Raw genomic sequence first — 17,642 nt, forward strand, 5'->3', positions numbered from 1 at the left:
GGTAACCCCTTTGAAATGAGATTTACTCTTAATTTGCACCACTGAAGTGAGAGAATTTCATTCTAGCCCACTTGTATCTTTAGATCATTCTGAAGTGCTTTGATGTCTTTAAGCCCACAAGGAGATTGGTCATCACACTTGGTTAATGGTATGAAAGTGAGTCCCTAGTGTGTAAGTAACCACTAGTAAAAACTCTAGTTTACTCTGTCAAGGGCAGAAGATGTACCTCTTGTAGATTTCGTGCTAAATCACAGCTGTCCCTGTGTAGGTGGGAAGGTTTCCTCCACCAGTGGCTGTGTTTAGAGATGTGAGTGCTCTCAGTGAGGAGCACAGTCCTCCACCATGACTCATGGTGATGCTGTTCTCACCACCAATGCAGGACTAGAGCCAACAGGTCCAGGGAGTAAACATCTCTAGCACTTGGGAGACCACATCTGGAGTTCTGTGGCCAAATCTCTCCAAGGTCTTTGTCACAGGGGAACAAAGGAAAAGCATGTTCTTCCACCTCCAAATGAGCTGGAATTGCTTTTCTGCTCAAAATGGTGAGAGGAGCATATAGCTGAGTTGATAAAAAACCAACTGTAGTGGTCCTTCTGCAGAGGGTGCAGGCTGTAATGGCACTGACTTGTCTTCTTCTACTGCTATAACATCTAACCATTGCATCTAGTACTTTTTTTTTACCACCATACTGAAGAACATTGCCATTTTAGAGTCTCAAGGCCTCCAAATCACACCTACATCAAGGAAGGGCATGTTATCCATACAGAAACTGTGTTATCCATTGGAACTCCTGAAGAACTTGACGGAGTTGATTGGAGGGATCAATGCACCAGAAATCCTGAATGTCACCACTGTGTGGGCAAATAAGCATGTGGCACATGGCTGTTTCACATACACACACAAATACTTTGCATTCATCACATTTACCCTTTATCTGGAAAATAGGGCTTCTGCTGTTCAATGTATACTCAGAAAAAAAGAGTAATGCTTGAGTAGGATTGTTCTGGTTTTCATAATGTAAAGTCAGAGGATGAGAAAGTTGGACTGAGCTTCCAATACAATTGATAGTGTTAATAGCATTGATGCTGCAAATTGACAGACAATGGCAGGCTCAGAAATGTCAGGATTTTCATTTTGAGATTAGATCAAGATGAAAAAGTGAAATTTTGTTGCACTTGGAAAAAAGTATCCCAAAAGTTTAATGAGCATTTATATTTGATTATACCTAGAAATAAACTGGAAATGACAATATTTTAACTTCTCTTACCAATTGCATGTCACTGCATCAGTGGTAAAAGCTTCTGTACCTAAGCATACTGCTGTCCGTGGATTTTTCTTCTGTCATTGCTATAATCACTGTGATATTGTATTTAATACTGTATATATTTACCTTTTTGACAGGCCAACCTTTACAAATCGGCACCTATGGTAACAGAGAGTCAGCTGGTATGTATTGCACAGCTGTGATACGCAGTTTTTCAAAATTTACACAAGCACAAAATCTAAAGGAATCATTATTTACTTTCTTAGTCCTTTGAAAGAACCTGCAGTCAATATCCTCCTACAAAGCTGCATTGCTTTCACAGAGCTGCATTGCTTTCTTCTGTACTGAATACACACCTGTTTTAAGTAACTGTAAATCCTAACAGTACTTGTAAAACCCAGGAACCAAATGATAAACTAGAGAGCCTTGCTGAATCTTGAGGCATATGACAACTGCAGAGTCTACTGCTGTTTTTTGGACTCTTAATATTCCACTTCTACAATTTTGTTTATATGCAACAACGTTCTGGCATCTATTTTCTTCTTACACACAGCTTTAAATCAAAGCTGGCTTAACTAGTGAAAAACAAGGGTAAAAATCAAATAAAGAAAGGGAGATTATGCACCAGATGTTCATTTTAGCTCTCATCACAATTAAGTCCCATTGGAGCCAAAGTTTCTGAAGAAGAGTCAGAAGAGAGGTCATGGAGCCTGTCCAAGAGACAGTGACCACTAATGAATGCTTAGGGAAAAAATGAGATGTGGATGAGAAATTTTCCCCATTGTATTTCAGCTAACGGAATTTTAGGGACTTCCTGAATCAATTTCTTCTCTTTAGTAATCTTTGACCACTTCTTCTTTCATGATTATTTCCAGTTACTTTTAAAATCTTGTTATACTTTGGTCTCTACAACATTCTGTAGCAATAGGGTTTACTTTTTAATTATGCATTGTGTGAAATAGTACATTATTTCTTTGTTTTAAACCTACTATTTGACCTCAGCTCTTGTACTGAAACAGGAAATAATTGTTCTTTCTTCACTTTCTAAATAATATTAAAGATTTCTAGGTATTAACCATAATACCCTATCAGTCACCTCTTTTTCATACAGAAAAGTCAAAATTGCTTAGTCACTCTCGAGAAGTATGGATACAGTCCCTTATCTTTGATGATCCTTGTTGCCCTTTTCTGTATCATTTTCAGGTTTTTGTTTTTGAGATTGGGAGACTAAAACCATGAACTGCTCTTTTCTAGCTCTGAACACTTCTGCTTCCTATTTACAGAATGACATGATAACATTCTTTGTTGTTATTTCTATTCCTTTCTTAACAATTCCTAGTAATTTATTTAGTTCTTACTTGTATTGAACAGTAAGCCAATGTTTGCATAGAAGTGTAAACAATAAGTCCAAGATATATTTCCTGAGTAGCAAGAGCTAGTTTCTGAGCTAATTAGTTCATCACTGCATGTGTAAATTTAGGATGTGGTTTAAGTTTTCCCTGTGAAATGTATCAATGTTGAATTCAGTAAGTTTCACCCGCCTTTTTATCGTTCATTCACTCAGTATCATAAAATCTCCCTGCAACTCTTTGCACTGATATTTTGTTTTTACTCCCCTGAATGATTCAATATTACCAGCAAACTTTGTCACCTTACTAGGCACTCTTTTCTAGCTGATCTACATCCATAATTCAAAGCCCATATTCCAGAGCACGTCTCTGAGGAACTCTATTTGTGACTTCCCTCCACTGTGAAATTTGAACATTTATGCCAACCTTTTCCTTCCTATCTTTTAACTGGTCCATAGGAAATATTCTCTTTTACTCCTAGCAGTTTCATTTCCTTAGTAGACCCTGCTGAAAGACCTTCACCAAAGCCTTTGGAAATCCATGTGTAACATGGCTGCACATTCGCTGAACTTTATAATCTGTGATGCAGCCTCATTTTGTTATCCCTGGTCATGCATTTAGGGACCTGGTGGGGAAAGAAAAAACCCAGACACTGAGCCTCACATAAGATGGTCTGTTGATTCTCACTTGGTTTCATCTAATGTCTGTTCCTAGATGCCAAAAGATTTCATATTGCTAGTTTAAGCATAACTGCTGTATCAGCCAGCTTTCTTGCATCACTAACCCTTTAAAATAACTGTAAAAGATTTATCAGGCATGAGTGCCCTTTCAAAAGCCATTCCCTATTATTTGTCCAAATGTATAGTAATTCTGTTCTTTAGTATAATTTGTTCCTACTACTTTGTACAGATTGAAATGTCACACGTAGTGATTTGTGATTCAGGATCCTGTAGTAAAACCTGTCCCATAGTTGCCACTTCTCATTCTCTTGGTACTGATTATGTCTGAAGGAGTAAGTTAAATACCACAATTCATAGTGTGGCAATTTCACACTGGAATTGCTTTACAACTTTATTTATTCCTTGTACTTTATTTGCTCATTTATTGATTTTTCTCAAATCTGTCTTATAGACACTGTACTTGAAACAGTTCCTCAAAATTGTTTCTTTGCCTGGGTGAGAACCTCCCTAAGTCTTCCTGTGAGGAAAGCTGAAGTTAGGAATTAATTTTCAGCCTTGGTCTCCTCTTCTTCATGCATCTTTTTTATGTGTTGATTATATCTACTGGCCCCATAGGCTTTTAGTTGTAAGGAAATTTAGCAAGTTTTTTTTTTTTTCTCAAAGTCTTTCTTGGCCTACTGTATGACATATTTATATTATGGACTGGATTTTTTTTTTTCTTTCTTTTTTTTTTTTCTCTAGACTGTATTTGAATACATCTTTCTGTCCTTTGAGCCTTTTCCTCATTCCTTTTTTCACTTCTTTGCAGTGCTCTTTGAACATCCTAGTATTTATTGATCTTTTAAAGTCTTCTTCTAAGCTGGTACATAGCTTCTTGGAAACATTACTGTCTTAAGCAGTATTCTGGTCACTTATAACCGTTTCATCCTTTTGGCAGCTCCTTTGATTTTTTTCTCTTTTTTTATAACTATTTTAATTATTTATCTATATCTTTAACTTACAGCAGTGGAATTCTTGTGTGTGTTTTTTGATCAGACAGCAATGTTGTCTCTGAGCACACTGTGATCTCTATTGATGAATGATTCTTCAGTAGTAACATTCTGACTTAGAAATTTTGCAGGATTTGTGATTCAGCTAATTACTTCTCTTGTGGAATCTCTGACCAGCTATACCAGGGACCAGTTATTGTACCTACACCTCTCAGCTGTGTGACTTCTATCCAATGGACAGGCGAAGCATTGGGCATGCCACTGTGACTCTTGTCAACAGATTTTCTACTCTTTTAAAAGATGGCTGTGAATGACTCAGGATAACAAAGTGCAAAGCCATACCCAGCACACCAACACTACACACAATATTGCCATTATCATTGACTATAACATTTTTTCTTTATATATTAAGCAAATAATAAGACAAAATTCACATGGGACCAGTCTTGCATACCTTGGCACCATTTTCTTAGGTTTTTTTGGTTCAGACATTTTAATGCTGTGTGCAATTTTAATGAGTGTGCAATGGAAGGATTTATCAAAATGTATTTATATACAAAAATAGTAGAAGGGGAGTCATATATATTTAGAGCAAATACAGAACAGTATTTCTGTATTTTGTGAGCAGGTTTAAATGACAGTAACAGAAAGAACACAGTGCAGTTTCTTGCATGAAAAGGATTGTGGATAGGAGTTGCAGGGACTGGAGACTGGACAGAAGATGAGTTCAAGCATTTGAAGGAAGAAAAGCATTAGAGAAAAGTAGATAACAATCCTCATGGTCTGGTCCAGGAGTTAGAGCTGGAGTGTTTCATTTAATATCTAGACATATTTCTATGGCTTATTTTGTTCTGGTGTATTTTAGATGTGACTTGGCAGCTTGAAGTATTTTTTCTCTAATTACTTCATTTTGAAACACATATATTACCAGTATTTCCTACATTTAAATATGTTGAGCCCAAAGCTCCATGAAATAAATTAAACCATGCTTGAGAATACGACACCTCAAGAATTTTACCATGATTGCTTTAAGGTAAACTAGCACTCAATTCAGCATCTTTTAAGACCCACTTCCGGTCAGAATGGCATCAAATATAGCATAGTTGTCAGGTCCAACATAAAATCAGGGGTCATGGGTGCATCTGTCCACCTAAAATGATTTCATTGCCTTTGAGCACTGATGTATGACTTCTGGAAGGCAGTCCTTGCCATGGGTCTATATCCATCCTTTCTCAAGCACCAAACTGCAGGCACTGCTGAAGTGAAATGTGTCAGTTATACTGAGGAGTGGTCCATATAGAGCCATCACATAACAAAGTAGGAAATGAAAGAGTTTAATGATATACCAAAGGAAAATGTGAGTGAAGGGAACTTAAATGTGCTTAAAGGGTTTCCTAAAGAAAGGGAGGGAAGCAGAGAGCAGCGTCAGTGCTAAGGGCTTGCCCTCATCCCCCTCCCTGCCACCAGCCTGGGCAGCGAGCAGTGCCTGGGCAAACCTGCTCCCTTTTCTGGTCCCAGACTTGCAGGCTTGCTCCTCTGCTGATCCCAGAACAGCAGCAGAGGTGAATGCCTCCTTCACACTACTCTTACTGTGGGTCTGTCTGTTTTCTCCAGCTGTTGAGGAAAGGACTCATCCCTGTACTGTGAGTAGAATGGAAAAGAACTAAGTCCAATGATTTTAGTTTTGGCTTAGTTTAGCACAGAGTCAGTGGAAATCATAATACAGTATAGTATCAGACATCTTGTTGAAAATTCAGCTGCTTCTTTAAATGCAAATATTTCAGTATGAAAAAAAATAAAGACAACTTGAATTTCAAACAGGTGACTGTTCTCACTGCTCTGGTGCAAAACCTGCTGCTGCTTCAGCATGAAGGTGGAGAAAATAATTATCCTTTCTTCCTAGGCTTTTCAGTGACGTGAATGATTTACTATTTAGCTGGAGGAAGAGGAAATCCTTTTAACCACAGTTATATGCCTTCACACCTTCAAATGTACTAAAGAAGAACTTCATTGTAGACTGACACACTGTCTGGATTGTTTTACTGGATTTTGGCAAGTGTAAGGCCTCTACAGGGGAAAATAAAGATAAACTAATATGTTCAATAACATATTTCCCTTTGTGAAGTCTAATCTGTGGCAGAAAAGAAATAGAAGGGTACTATTTTAAGGTGTTTCACAGTCCAACTAAACAAAGCATCTCTGTTTGTATTGTTAGGGCTAAAAGCATCTTTTTTCTGACAGTGGAAACTGCAATGATCCTTCATGACAAGGGAGCCAGATGCTCACTGTCTGAAAGCAGGTGCTCTCAACCGTTTAGAGGCTCCTCAGGTGACTCTGGCTTCTCAGTGCTGACAGAAGATGACTGCATTGGCTGGGGCGTGCTGTGTTGCATACTTGCCCAATCTGCCCCAGGGTCCCTTTCCTAAAAACTAAGGAGTTTGTTAGAAAGGACTGGGAATGGTTCATCTCCATGAGGGAATTCTTTGTTTATCCCATTTGAAGGAGAAGGCTTCAAAGACTGCAAGAAACTATTTTTACAGAAAAGTTGGATATAAATGCTATGCAGGCAAACAGATAGACTCAGTGCTTGCTATTTGTCAAATGAGGTCTGATGGACCTAGAGCAGAAAGGAAAGAAAGAAGGCAGCTAACTCTTTTATCCCAAGGCTAGCTCTCCCATTTTGTTATATATTTTTATCTGATCATGTCATATTTTTTGTTAATAATTTGTCTGGCTGTCTCAGAGACAGGCTGTTTCAAAACAGCACTGCATTGAAAACATTAAAAAGCTAATTCCTTGTTAAACATTAAGAGGCAACTTTCTTGTTTGCAGGAAAGCTGTTCAGCTATCCAGAACAACTTAACATCTGTGTAGTAACACAGGGCACTGCAAAGAGTTACTGCAGTCATTGCTAGTTACCAAAGAGGTGTCTGGCCCTACATACTGGAGATCTCCGAATACTCTGGATAAGGGGAAACAATAGTGACTCGGATAGAAGAAACATGGGACTCAGAGGATTTTAGGCCTCTGCTGAGAGGAACGGGGTTGCAGCTGGGACCTTACTCACCACTGTCAGCAAGATCTCAGGGACAGCCAGTGTCATAATAACAGAAGGAAAAATTAGAGGTGAACATGCCCATGCACCTGCTGATGAGAATTTCGGTCTTCTGACTTTTGAGGCAAATATCATGCAAGGCTCATTTTCATACAGCCACAATACCTTCTGTCCCTGAAGAAGGGTGGTCATGTCCATACTGCCTATCAACATGTGCCCTGGCCCAGCCTATCCTCCTATTTCTGACTGTGCACTTGCTGACCTGGGCCAAAACCATGCCAGGGAGCACCCTGGCGCTGAATCGGTAGAAGTAATTATGGGTCAGCTCTGGAGCTTGTGTCTTGGCCCTGTGTAATTTGCTAATAGGGCTGTAGCCATATGATGGCAGCCCATTGCTACCATAACAGCCTTCACCATTTTTCACTACTGTTGTAGGAAGACCAACACTTTCCTTGGCAAAACAGTCTTAGCTTGTTTCTCAGCAGTGTCAATTGTGCCACCCGCTATCAAAGAAAGAGTTCAAGTTTTTAGTTTTGGATCAAAGATTTTATATAACTTGTCAGGGAGCTAATAAAGTTTTCGAAATTCTGGTTGCTGGCTGATATCTGCCACTCTTAGCAGAGTCAGACATAAACATATGACTCAGTCAGCACTTCAGCGCGCAATGTTGTTTAGAAAATGCTTCCTTAAAAGCATTTCTACAGCATGCTTTTGGAAGAGGTTTCCTACGTAAGGAGAGTAGCTTATCCTTGATGATTTCAGGTACCTCAATGGGCTTTTAATTGCGTGGTTACATGGTGTGGAGGAGTGCTAGAAGGCCACAGGTCCTTTGTCTGCATAATGATGACTTGATAACAACTGTAGCTTTCTTTTTATTTTTATATTTACCTTTATGTTGAAAGCCAGGAGTCTTTTACTTTTAGAAACTCTTCTCAGAAATCTCGGAGAGGAAAATAATTATTTCATGGTGAATCCTACAAAGAAATAGTCATGAAATATGGACTGTAAGTTCATTAAATGAGCACCGTATCTTTCAATAAGTTGATCTTCTTAATGAAAAAGTTTAAGTTTTTAATGCAACTTGGCAGTCATTAGTCTTTTAAAAAGGTTAGTACCACCTTATGGCTTATTTTTTGCTTTCAGTTGAATATGTTTCTTCTTATTTGATGAGGCAGATGAAAGGGCCCCAACCTGTGGAAAAGAGGGAGGGGATAAAACACAAAGCTAAGGGAAGATATTTTGCTGCCTGGGCCTTGCTCTTCCCAGGCGTGTTGTGCTCCTCCTGCCTCTGCCACCTTCCACTCAGCCCCTGGGCACCACTCTGTCCTTTCCCAGGGCAGAGGCAGAAGCACAAGACATGGGGACATCTCCTGCCTCCTGCAGCCTCCCCTCCGATGGGCACCCCTCTTGCCCTGTCCTTGCCAGATGCCTGCAGATCTTATTTTAAGGTGATCCATAACTCAGTTTACATGATACATCCAGCAATCTCAGCTGCATCATTTTAAGCTTACTTTCACAGTAAGCTTCTCTTTTTTCCAGACAGACTCCGTAAGTGTATTGCTCTTGTAAATAGGCAGCATGGTGTTATTAAATGTACATAATCTAAATCTTATAAATAAATCTAATAGTGAATCAAGTTTCTTCTCTGCATTTTTATACCCTGCTGGGTACTGAGGATGGGGAGCTGTGACAGCATCTATTTCTCAGTCCCAGCCGGGCAAGCTGCCCCTCTGGACTGCAACCACAGAAGGAGCTCAGCAGCAGTCCTGTTGTTATCTATATCAGTTATGACAAAGACTGCCCATTTTCTGTGGGGTAGCTGTAACAGAGAAGAATATAACTGACGTTTAAATTCAATCAATCACAGACTTCTCCAGGACTTCAGTTCTTACCAAATTCCAGTGAGAATGTACACTTTTTTCTTCTTTTTCTTTGCTTACCAAACAAGTTGTTTATTTTAAAATTATCCCCCAGCCTCTGTTTAGAGTTTATGCCACAATCCATCATGTCAGACTTCACTGTAAGAATTCTGAAAATCACAGCTGTGTTAAATTGACAAGTTGATAGTCAATTTTTTGGTTGGCTGGTAGCTAACCAGGAAATTTTTTCTTGACTAAATAATCCGATTTGTCTGAAATGAGGGGTATCACACATCCATGCTGATTAAATTCTCTAAAAATGTATTTTTCCAAGTGAAGTCTTAAAGATACTGTTAAAATCCAGCATGTGATCACTGGTATTATTCCCCAGAAAGACTTTTCCCTAACATGTTGCTGCCTGGGTGTAAGTTAACAGCATCACTTGTTGACCTTCCTTGTTTCACAGTTACTGTTTTGAGTAGCCCAGAAAGGAATTTGCAGTGTGAAAGCAGATGTGTGGCTGTGCATAAAGTGTGACTTGATGAACTTATCAAAATGCAGCTGAACAGTTAGCAAAAACAGCCAGCAAAGCCCACAAACCACAGTCCGACAGCCCAGCATCTATTTTTGTGTCAATAAGAAACAGATGTCAGTGGTGAGGCTCTGTGCATAAAAACAGCTTTTGCCATTTTTGTCCACAATCTGTGTTAAAAGTGGGCCAGGCAGCATGACACCTGAATAGTTTTAGTGGTGAAATATGTTATTAATAAAAATTTTTAAAAATCTAGTCAGTACACCCCGTTGGAATTGACTTGTCTAACAAATATTCTGTAAATTGTGAAGTATTTTATTTTATTTTTCTTCCATCTCTTTTTTCCTGTGTGTGCTATGGGTCAAGACAAAACCTGGTGTCATTCGTCCTGTGCTTGTGAAAGGGAAGAGTGCACAGCAAAAGGAGGAACCCTATCAACCCAATCCTTTTAAAAAGTACCTTGAAGAAATCGGTGATCAAGATACTGAGCAGGTGAGTAACTCACTCTGAAGGATTTTATAACTTCAGCTAGTTTCCTTAAAGACGATGGAATAATCTTAGATGATTTCCTGAGGGGCACCTGGCTTCTGGAGGAGAGTCTACAGGGTGGAGATGGGCAGCTGGGCTTTCTACAGGGACTTTTTTTGGTGATCTAAAAACCTATATGTTGAGGAGAGGACCTTTTTGTGATATCTGTAGGAAACACTACAAAAGAAAGTGGAAATCCTGTGCTTCCCTGTCAAGCAGGTGTCTGGATAGGATCTACTAGAAAGCGCTTCCTCCATTTGGTGTCCAGACCCAAATCCTCTCTAAAGAGGACAGCAAGGACTGGGCAAGGTTCACTCTTCCCTCTCCAAGGGAGACTGCAGAGGAGCCCCAGTGAATTTCAGTGTTACTGCCCAGTGCGTAGCTCCCCCAGGTTTGTATTCATGTCCCTCCACAGCTTGAGGGGACAGCTCTTGTACCACACACAAGGGCCATTAACAGGCAGCCCATGGGGCAGCAAAAGTGCTGTCTTCTCTCACAGACTTCTCTCTGCATAAAGACGTAGGATCACTTTGCAAAAGCACGTCTTGAACTTTGCTGACCTGTATGAGACATTATCTCAGAGAAACACCAGATAAATGGTTCTGTCAGCCTTTTCTCGTGCATTTGTGTTTGTGCGCATTATTGAATTAAACCTTAACTGTGATACATAATCTGAATGTCCCTGTAGGAGCTTATTATTAACCTATCCATTATGTTCGGAATATTCCATCTGGAGGGTAGTAAAATGAAGCCAATAGTCGTCAGACACGATGTGAATAAAATACCTTGCTAATTGAATTTCTCTTACTTCTATGCCTCTCTAGTCACATTAGAGAGAGACTTTAGCAACGGCAGTCTTCTCTTCTTCCTTTTATAGCTGAATTTTTTTAAGATTTGCATTTTAGCTCTTTCCATTCCTCCCCATAGCTCTGACTTGCTGTAGGACAACCCCGGCATTTCTCAAGAGTACTGCAGCATTACAAACAGAGGAAGGTTTATTTGTAGTGTTAGTGGGTTCCAGCAACACATGTGGGTAGCATCAGAAGGTTTCTCATTCTATAGGTTCCTATAGAATGTAGAGTTTCTGTAAAATACTAAAAAAAAATGCATATAAAATGATGATTTACAATTTGTCTCTGAACTTTTGAGGTTGACAGTGAATATTTGACTTCAGAGACTGCAGGTGAGTTCATAGTGAGTTTTTCATGCTTTAACTTACTGAAACTCTTCTGATGCCAAGGCACTGTGCTGCCATTCGCCTGGGATGAAAGAAGAGGAGAGCTGACCTGGAGCTGCTGCTAGAGAACTTCTGACCTAGGCCAGCCCAGCGGGCCCTCTCTGCAAAGGCAGGGCCAGCTGATACCTCCCTTTCATCAGGGCTGGGCACTGATTCTGCTGGCTATAGTTTTGCTGATGAAGAAATGATGCAATCACCAAACTTTGTATTTTCAGGCAAAAACAAACCTGGGGTTATTGCCATAGTCTGAAGCGTTCTGACATTTGAAGCTAATTGTGAAAACCAATCAACTTACACCTTACAAATTACTACGGTACATATTACTGAAGTACTGAGGATGTAATAAGTCCATGAATAAATGTGGTTCTTATAACAAAAGCCAAAATTATTTTATATGAGCTATGTATTAAAATGAACTAAACAAATAGTGCACTGACTTTGATAGATGGAAAAGTTAATTTCACAATGAATATGTTCAGTTTTGCTTCCTTTATTTAAAAGAACAATGTCATAAGCTTTAAAGTATTGATAAATTGGTATTATTATGCTAACCTAAGAAATACCACAAGTTGCTGTAAAATACTTGTTGTTTTGGGAGATCTCTGTTAAGACATCTTTGTTCTGAAAAAGGAAGTGCTTAGAGCTGTATTCAGATGGATTCACTGACTTAATAGAAACTGGTTTTGTTTGTGTGAGAAATGGCCATATGATTCTAGTGGTGGTCTAGTACAACAATTAATAGTACGATAATAGCCAGATCTGGGGAAAACACTAAAGCGCTGCACATGACAGCACATGCTTATGATTTCAGCTCTTGCCTCTCAGAGTAGGTTTATGGTGCTGATATGAGTCCCTTGTGAGTGGAGGAGACTTGGGTGCCCACACAAGGATGTTCACAATCTTACAGCATCTGTGAAACTCTCCTGAGGCATTTTAGTGCCTGTAAGAGGGCTGCAGCACTGCCTGTGGAGCTGGGCTCGGATCCCAGACAACAGCTTGAAAATTGCCATGACTGTCTCTAACCCCGGGGTTGTTAGCCTATAAGGACACTTGTTCTCCCTCTTCACCTGCCCTCAGTAGTTAGCATTTTTGGCTGCACAGTGGCTGGCTTTCAAAGACTGGGAGGTGTCCCCACCAATATTACCCCCATATCAGGTGAATTGACTGCTTTCATGGGAAATGAGAACTGTGGATTAAAACTAGGAGACTAGCAGCTAGGCTTTCTGCTTTCTGCAGAAGAGCTGGTGCTAGTCCACTTGTCCTCAAATAAGAACTTAGCAGGCATCTAGTGTGGCTGAGGGCAAAACTGCTCATACTGTTACTGATTTTCTCTGGTTTTCTTTGGAGATTTTTCCAGTCCTGCTGGGAGGCTCAGCTCTTACATTTCTGTTCTCTCCATCTTTCTGCATTTTCTTTTCCTTTCTTTCATTGCCAGCAACACCCTCCCTAGGTGACGTTGCTGTCCCTCCTTCACCTAGCCCATCTTGAAAGGACAGACCCTTTCAGGCTGCATCTTTGAGGACGGTAAACTAGAAGAGGTTCCAGATGGCATCAGCTTTAATAACTTCTCTCTTGATTTTTCTTAGACCTCTGCAGTACCTCCCCTCCCTGCCAAACCTCCCAGTGTGACACTGAGCACTGGTGACTATGTGGGTGACATTCAGTTTGAGACACACTGATGCAGCCAGCCGTAAGTGCTGACCTTCAGCTTCACGTCCCTGTGTTGAACACATTTTTTTGCACAACAGAGAGTAGCTTGTTTGCTTTTCATTTCATTAAGAAATGTCCCCATGTGGAAAAGGCCATTTCCCTTGTAAAACAATAGTAATTTTTGCTTTAACAGGCAGCTGTTCTCATGCAGATAATTCAAGGTAATGGATGGAGACAAAAAGAGATTCCTAAATTAGTAAAGATCATCTGGAAAGGATGTAGCTCAGCTCACAGATAGCTCTTCTTATCTGTGTTCTGGGTACACTGTATATAGATTGACACTGGTCTGCCAATCAAATTAACAAACCAGGGAAAAATCCCATTTTATTTTGGCTTTTTCTCATATTAGCTTATGCTGCCTTCTTTCCTTTTTTTTTTTTTTTTTTTTTTTTTTCTCCTGAGGACATATACAACTTGTAGCACTGGCTATTCAGTGGATATGCCCCCGTCCAAAACTTGTTACAGACAGAGTGTAGTATTTCTGAGGTTCCAATATGACAGTATTAAGCTTCCCACATTTTTAGATGCCCTTACTGGAGATGACAATTTCTCCTTCATGAGAAAGAATTTTCTTCCTCTTGCTTAGTACATTTCAGTAATATTTCAGAAATTTTGCAAGTATGCTCCAATTTGTTCAACAAAGCACCATAAAATATACTGGAAGTGACAGCTTCATGAAAATTTTCATTTGAAACTGGGGAAACAATCTTTTCTGGGGAAAAAATAGGGCATTTTGTTACATAGTAATATGAAAACAACTCATAATATATGGTAGAGAATTAATGCGCTTGCAAGTATTTATTGACAAGAATGTACATAGGCTCCTTTGTCATTAAAACAATACGCCACTTTGAGCAATGTAAGAGCAAGATAAGGATGAACTAAAGAGATATTAGTTACACTTGGCATGAAGCTGTGAGGCCGGTTTGCCAAGCGTTATCATTACTAGAAGTAGGGCTGGTGTCTCTGAGGAGGAGCGGCAGGAGGCAAAGTCGGTGTGAAGCGATGGCTGCCTGGTGCCCTTCCAGCTGCTCTCGCCGCTGCCGGGCTCTTATCCGCTCGTTTGCTCATGCTCACTCTTTCGGTGGGTGATGCATTAGATTCTGCTGGAACTAATCACAGCTCGTCACAAATTTTCTGGGTCTTGAGCTCAAAGGCACAGTGTGCAGGGGAGTTTCTGGTCTACACTCAGCCACCCAAGCGGGTGAGAATTCGGGATGTTTTGTGACAAAGGCCTTGACAAAACCTAAGCACGATTTTTGCCAAAAGCTGGGTATGCCTCCTTGACTCTTTACCAAATCTTTTAAAAATCAATTTTTTTAAAGGATTTTATCCTTTAGGTGCAAAAAGTACATACGTATTGGGTTTTTTTAACCAGCAACACTATTAACTGCTGACAACTTGCCGTAGTAACATGTATAGTGTGTGCACCTTCACTGGTTTAACTCTTAAATGGCTGAAAAATCTTGTTAGAGTCTTGTTAAAAAGCCTGAAGTGCTCCTGCTAGTATATAGGCAAGGTACACTTTCTTTTGTACCTCGCAGACACTGTTTTCAGATTGGTTTTGCTTCCAATCCACTCTCTCAGAAAATGTCCCAAAATGGGGCCATTTTATCCTAGCACAAGATCCTTCTGGGCTTTCCTTCTCTGTCACTTGAGCGTCAGTTGAGCTGCAAGAGGGAGAAGCGCTGGACCCCAGCCGGAGCATAACTGGTTTAATGGGACATCTACAGCAGGTTTTTGTGTGTGTACTTTCATGCCAGTGAAAGTGCTTAGTGTAGAGCAATTGTATTGGCATGAAGGTAGAGTTATATTTCCTAGTTAATCATCAAGCCCTATGAAATATAAAAGAGGTGCAAGACAAGCACTTTGCTTTCTGTCCAAAGCTTTTTTTTTGCATTCATTAATCTGCTTCTGTTTCCTTTTCTTTTTTTCATAGGAGACTTCTCTCCTACACCCTCTGTATCCAACTAAACTGATCCCTCCAACTAAGTCCCCTTTGCGTCCTCCGTCCGTCTCCCTCGCTGACTGTCTAAACCCTGGACCTTTCAGCCACTTGTCTTCTATCACGTGTGATGTTCATGAGAATCCTTATAGCCCTTACAGTCACAACTCTTTGTACAATAAGGTGAGCGTCAAGTGTGGTGTGATTCAAAAGTGTTGTCAGGCTTTCATCCTTTTAATTCTAGGCAGAATTCAGCAGAGTCATTACATTTCAGTGCTGGCAGGTGCTCTGGGAGATGCATCTCAGATGAGCCTGTGTCTCCAGCATCCTTGGAGACTGCTTTTCCTTCCCTTGGCACAGCTCATGTCAGGGCTTGCTTCCTCCAGACCAGCTAGGACAGGGCTCCCACCACTCTTCATTCAAGCTATCTGTTCTCTAAAAGAGGAACAATCTATTTCATCTCTCATGCTCAGATTACTTTTAACATTTACCCATAGTAAGGTAATGGGCTATTTCTTTTTTCTTGGGGACAGGAAGGGAGGCTAACCTGAGAGAAATACAGGCTTTTCCAGTGGCTTTATCTGTCATCCTGACAAGCAGTTCTCTCTTGCCAATGCAAAGGGAATTACACCCTTGCTGACATTTGTGTCTTCTTTGAAACAGCAGTGAAGAAGTTAGACAAAATCTCTGTAGTCCAAGGTGTGTGGGTGACAGGGCTGGCTAATGAGCTTTGTAAGGTGAAAACTGGGCCCTACGTCTTAACGGAAGTCTTTTCGAAGAGCAGCTGGAATGAGGTATTTACAATACCTCAAGAGAGCCCCTGCCTGGGATTAGAACTGCATCAGCTGTGGAAGTCTGTAGAAGATACTGTTTGGACCCCTCAGATGCATCCCTCCCATGTCCTCTTTTTCTAACACAAAATCTGGCTGCAAATGCTCAAACCTTGATGCCAGGAGAGATAATCCCACTCCAAGATGTACAGTGTGATTTATTTGGGATGCAAGAGGTTAAAACACAGGCCTCAGTTTCTGTTTCTTTAGGCTATGTCATGGTTTCCTCATCAGGGGAAGGACCAATGTGAAATACACATTACTAGTTTCAGGCACATTGGGAGCCAAGACTGCTTTGGAGACAGGTTATCACCTCTGCAGAGAATGTATGTTGGTCAGCTGTCAGACTCTGAAGAAATGCCTGGAAAGACCTTTTTCTCCCCATTGACTAGAAACATAACTTAGGTTAATAGGCATTGTCAATATTGTCTGAAGTTGGCCCCTCCATCCTGTGGGGTTTATAGAATTTACCATTTTACCCACTTATTATGATGGACTAAGACTAAAACTAAAACCAACCGTCCATTCTGTCTTTGAGGCATCCTGAGCAAAAGCACCTTTTCACATCTGCTAGACTGGGTTTTGTTCTGTTCCAATTTTTACTAAACTGGGCTGACATGTTTATTTAGGCAGCAATGATTTTATGGTCACCTATTTTTTGAGAAGTTTCCTGGTTCATTGCAGGGCATTCATATGAACAAACAAACAGTTCATATGACCACTGAAGTCAGTTCTTATAATGAAAATGGGTATTTGCTATTGCTAGTGGAAAGACTGCTAGAAACTCAGAAATTTATATAGGAAGGTGAATAAGGCAGGGAAGAGTTGTCTGAAGATAATTAAGATGATAGTGTAATTTTTTGGTATATCATGTTAGCTGTTTTCTCAAACAGGGATATTCTTGCTGAATAATTGCTGAAATAGGGAAATTTTGCTGCTGCTCTGATTTCCCATAGCACTGTGCACCCAAAACTCTTCTCTTGAATGCAGAGGTCATAGGACAGCCCAGACTGTGTATTTGCATTCCACCCACGTGGTGATGGTTACAAGGCCTCTTCATCCACAATTTTTTATCTCAAGGAACTTTTGTCATTCTAAGCAACCTTTGTGAGCTTTGCAAACCGATAAATGCAGCCACACCTCTCTGATGTTAAGACGTTCTTCCTGTACAATGTAAATACAAGAGCTACATCATCTCTTTGATTTCTTCCATTTCCCTGTATAACATAAATTTGCTTTCTTACTTGGGTCATTTTTTACTGTCCACTATTAGCAAAGGTATTTCACATGATTTTTCTGTAAGCTTCACACATCTGTAAACAGCTTTTATTTTATTTTTATATTTTTTATATATATAATATATTTTATATATTCTAATTTCCATATTGAACTCTGACTCTCTGTTTAAGTCTGCAACTTTCCAGGGTTGAGCAGCACCATCCATAGCCTAAAAGTCACTGAAGAGTGCTGTATTCTATCAAAGGAAAGCTCAGAGGGTCATTTAATTTTACTTCAAATACTTCTGCAGCACCATTTTGAATGGTTATGTCATCAGGGAGCTAATTGAGAGGGCTGTGTTTTAGATGAGGCCCTAGTACTGACCGCTGTGACAATTTAAGCAAAAAAGTTCACACATTTGGGCTTCTGGTTGACTTCCCACTGCC

General features: G+C 40.1%; 1 protein-coding gene across 10 annotated transcripts in view; it reads left to right on the top strand.

Annotated features, from left to right (window-relative positions):
- The window catches only part of MLIP (muscular LMNA interacting protein), a 114,563-nt gene that overhangs the window by 74,693 nt on the left and 22,228 nt on the right, over positions 1 to 17,642 (top strand). For 6 of the 10 annotated variants that reach the window (XM_052809221.1, XM_052809220.1, XM_052809223.1 and 3 more), the window contains 3 exons: positions 1,402 to 1,446; positions 10,095 to 10,220; positions 15,143 to 15,331. In XM_052809221.1, coding sequence (XP_052665181.1) covers positions 1,402 to 1,446; positions 10,095 to 10,220; positions 15,143 to 15,331 — 360 coding nt within the window. Of the gene's footprint in view, positions 1 to 1,401; positions 1,447 to 10,094; positions 10,221 to 11,496; positions 12,074 to 15,142; positions 15,332 to 17,642 lie in introns of those variants that run through there. The other 4 variants (XM_052809224.1, XM_052809226.1, XM_052809225.1 and 1 more) reach the window with 3 other exon arrangements.

The sequence above is a fragment of the Harpia harpyja genome, chromosome 15 (assembly GCF_026419915.1).
Source record: "Harpia harpyja isolate bHarHar1 chromosome 15, bHarHar1 primary haplotype, whole genome shotgun sequence".
NCBI lineage: Eukaryota > Metazoa > Chordata > Aves > Accipitriformes > Accipitridae > Harpia > Harpia harpyja.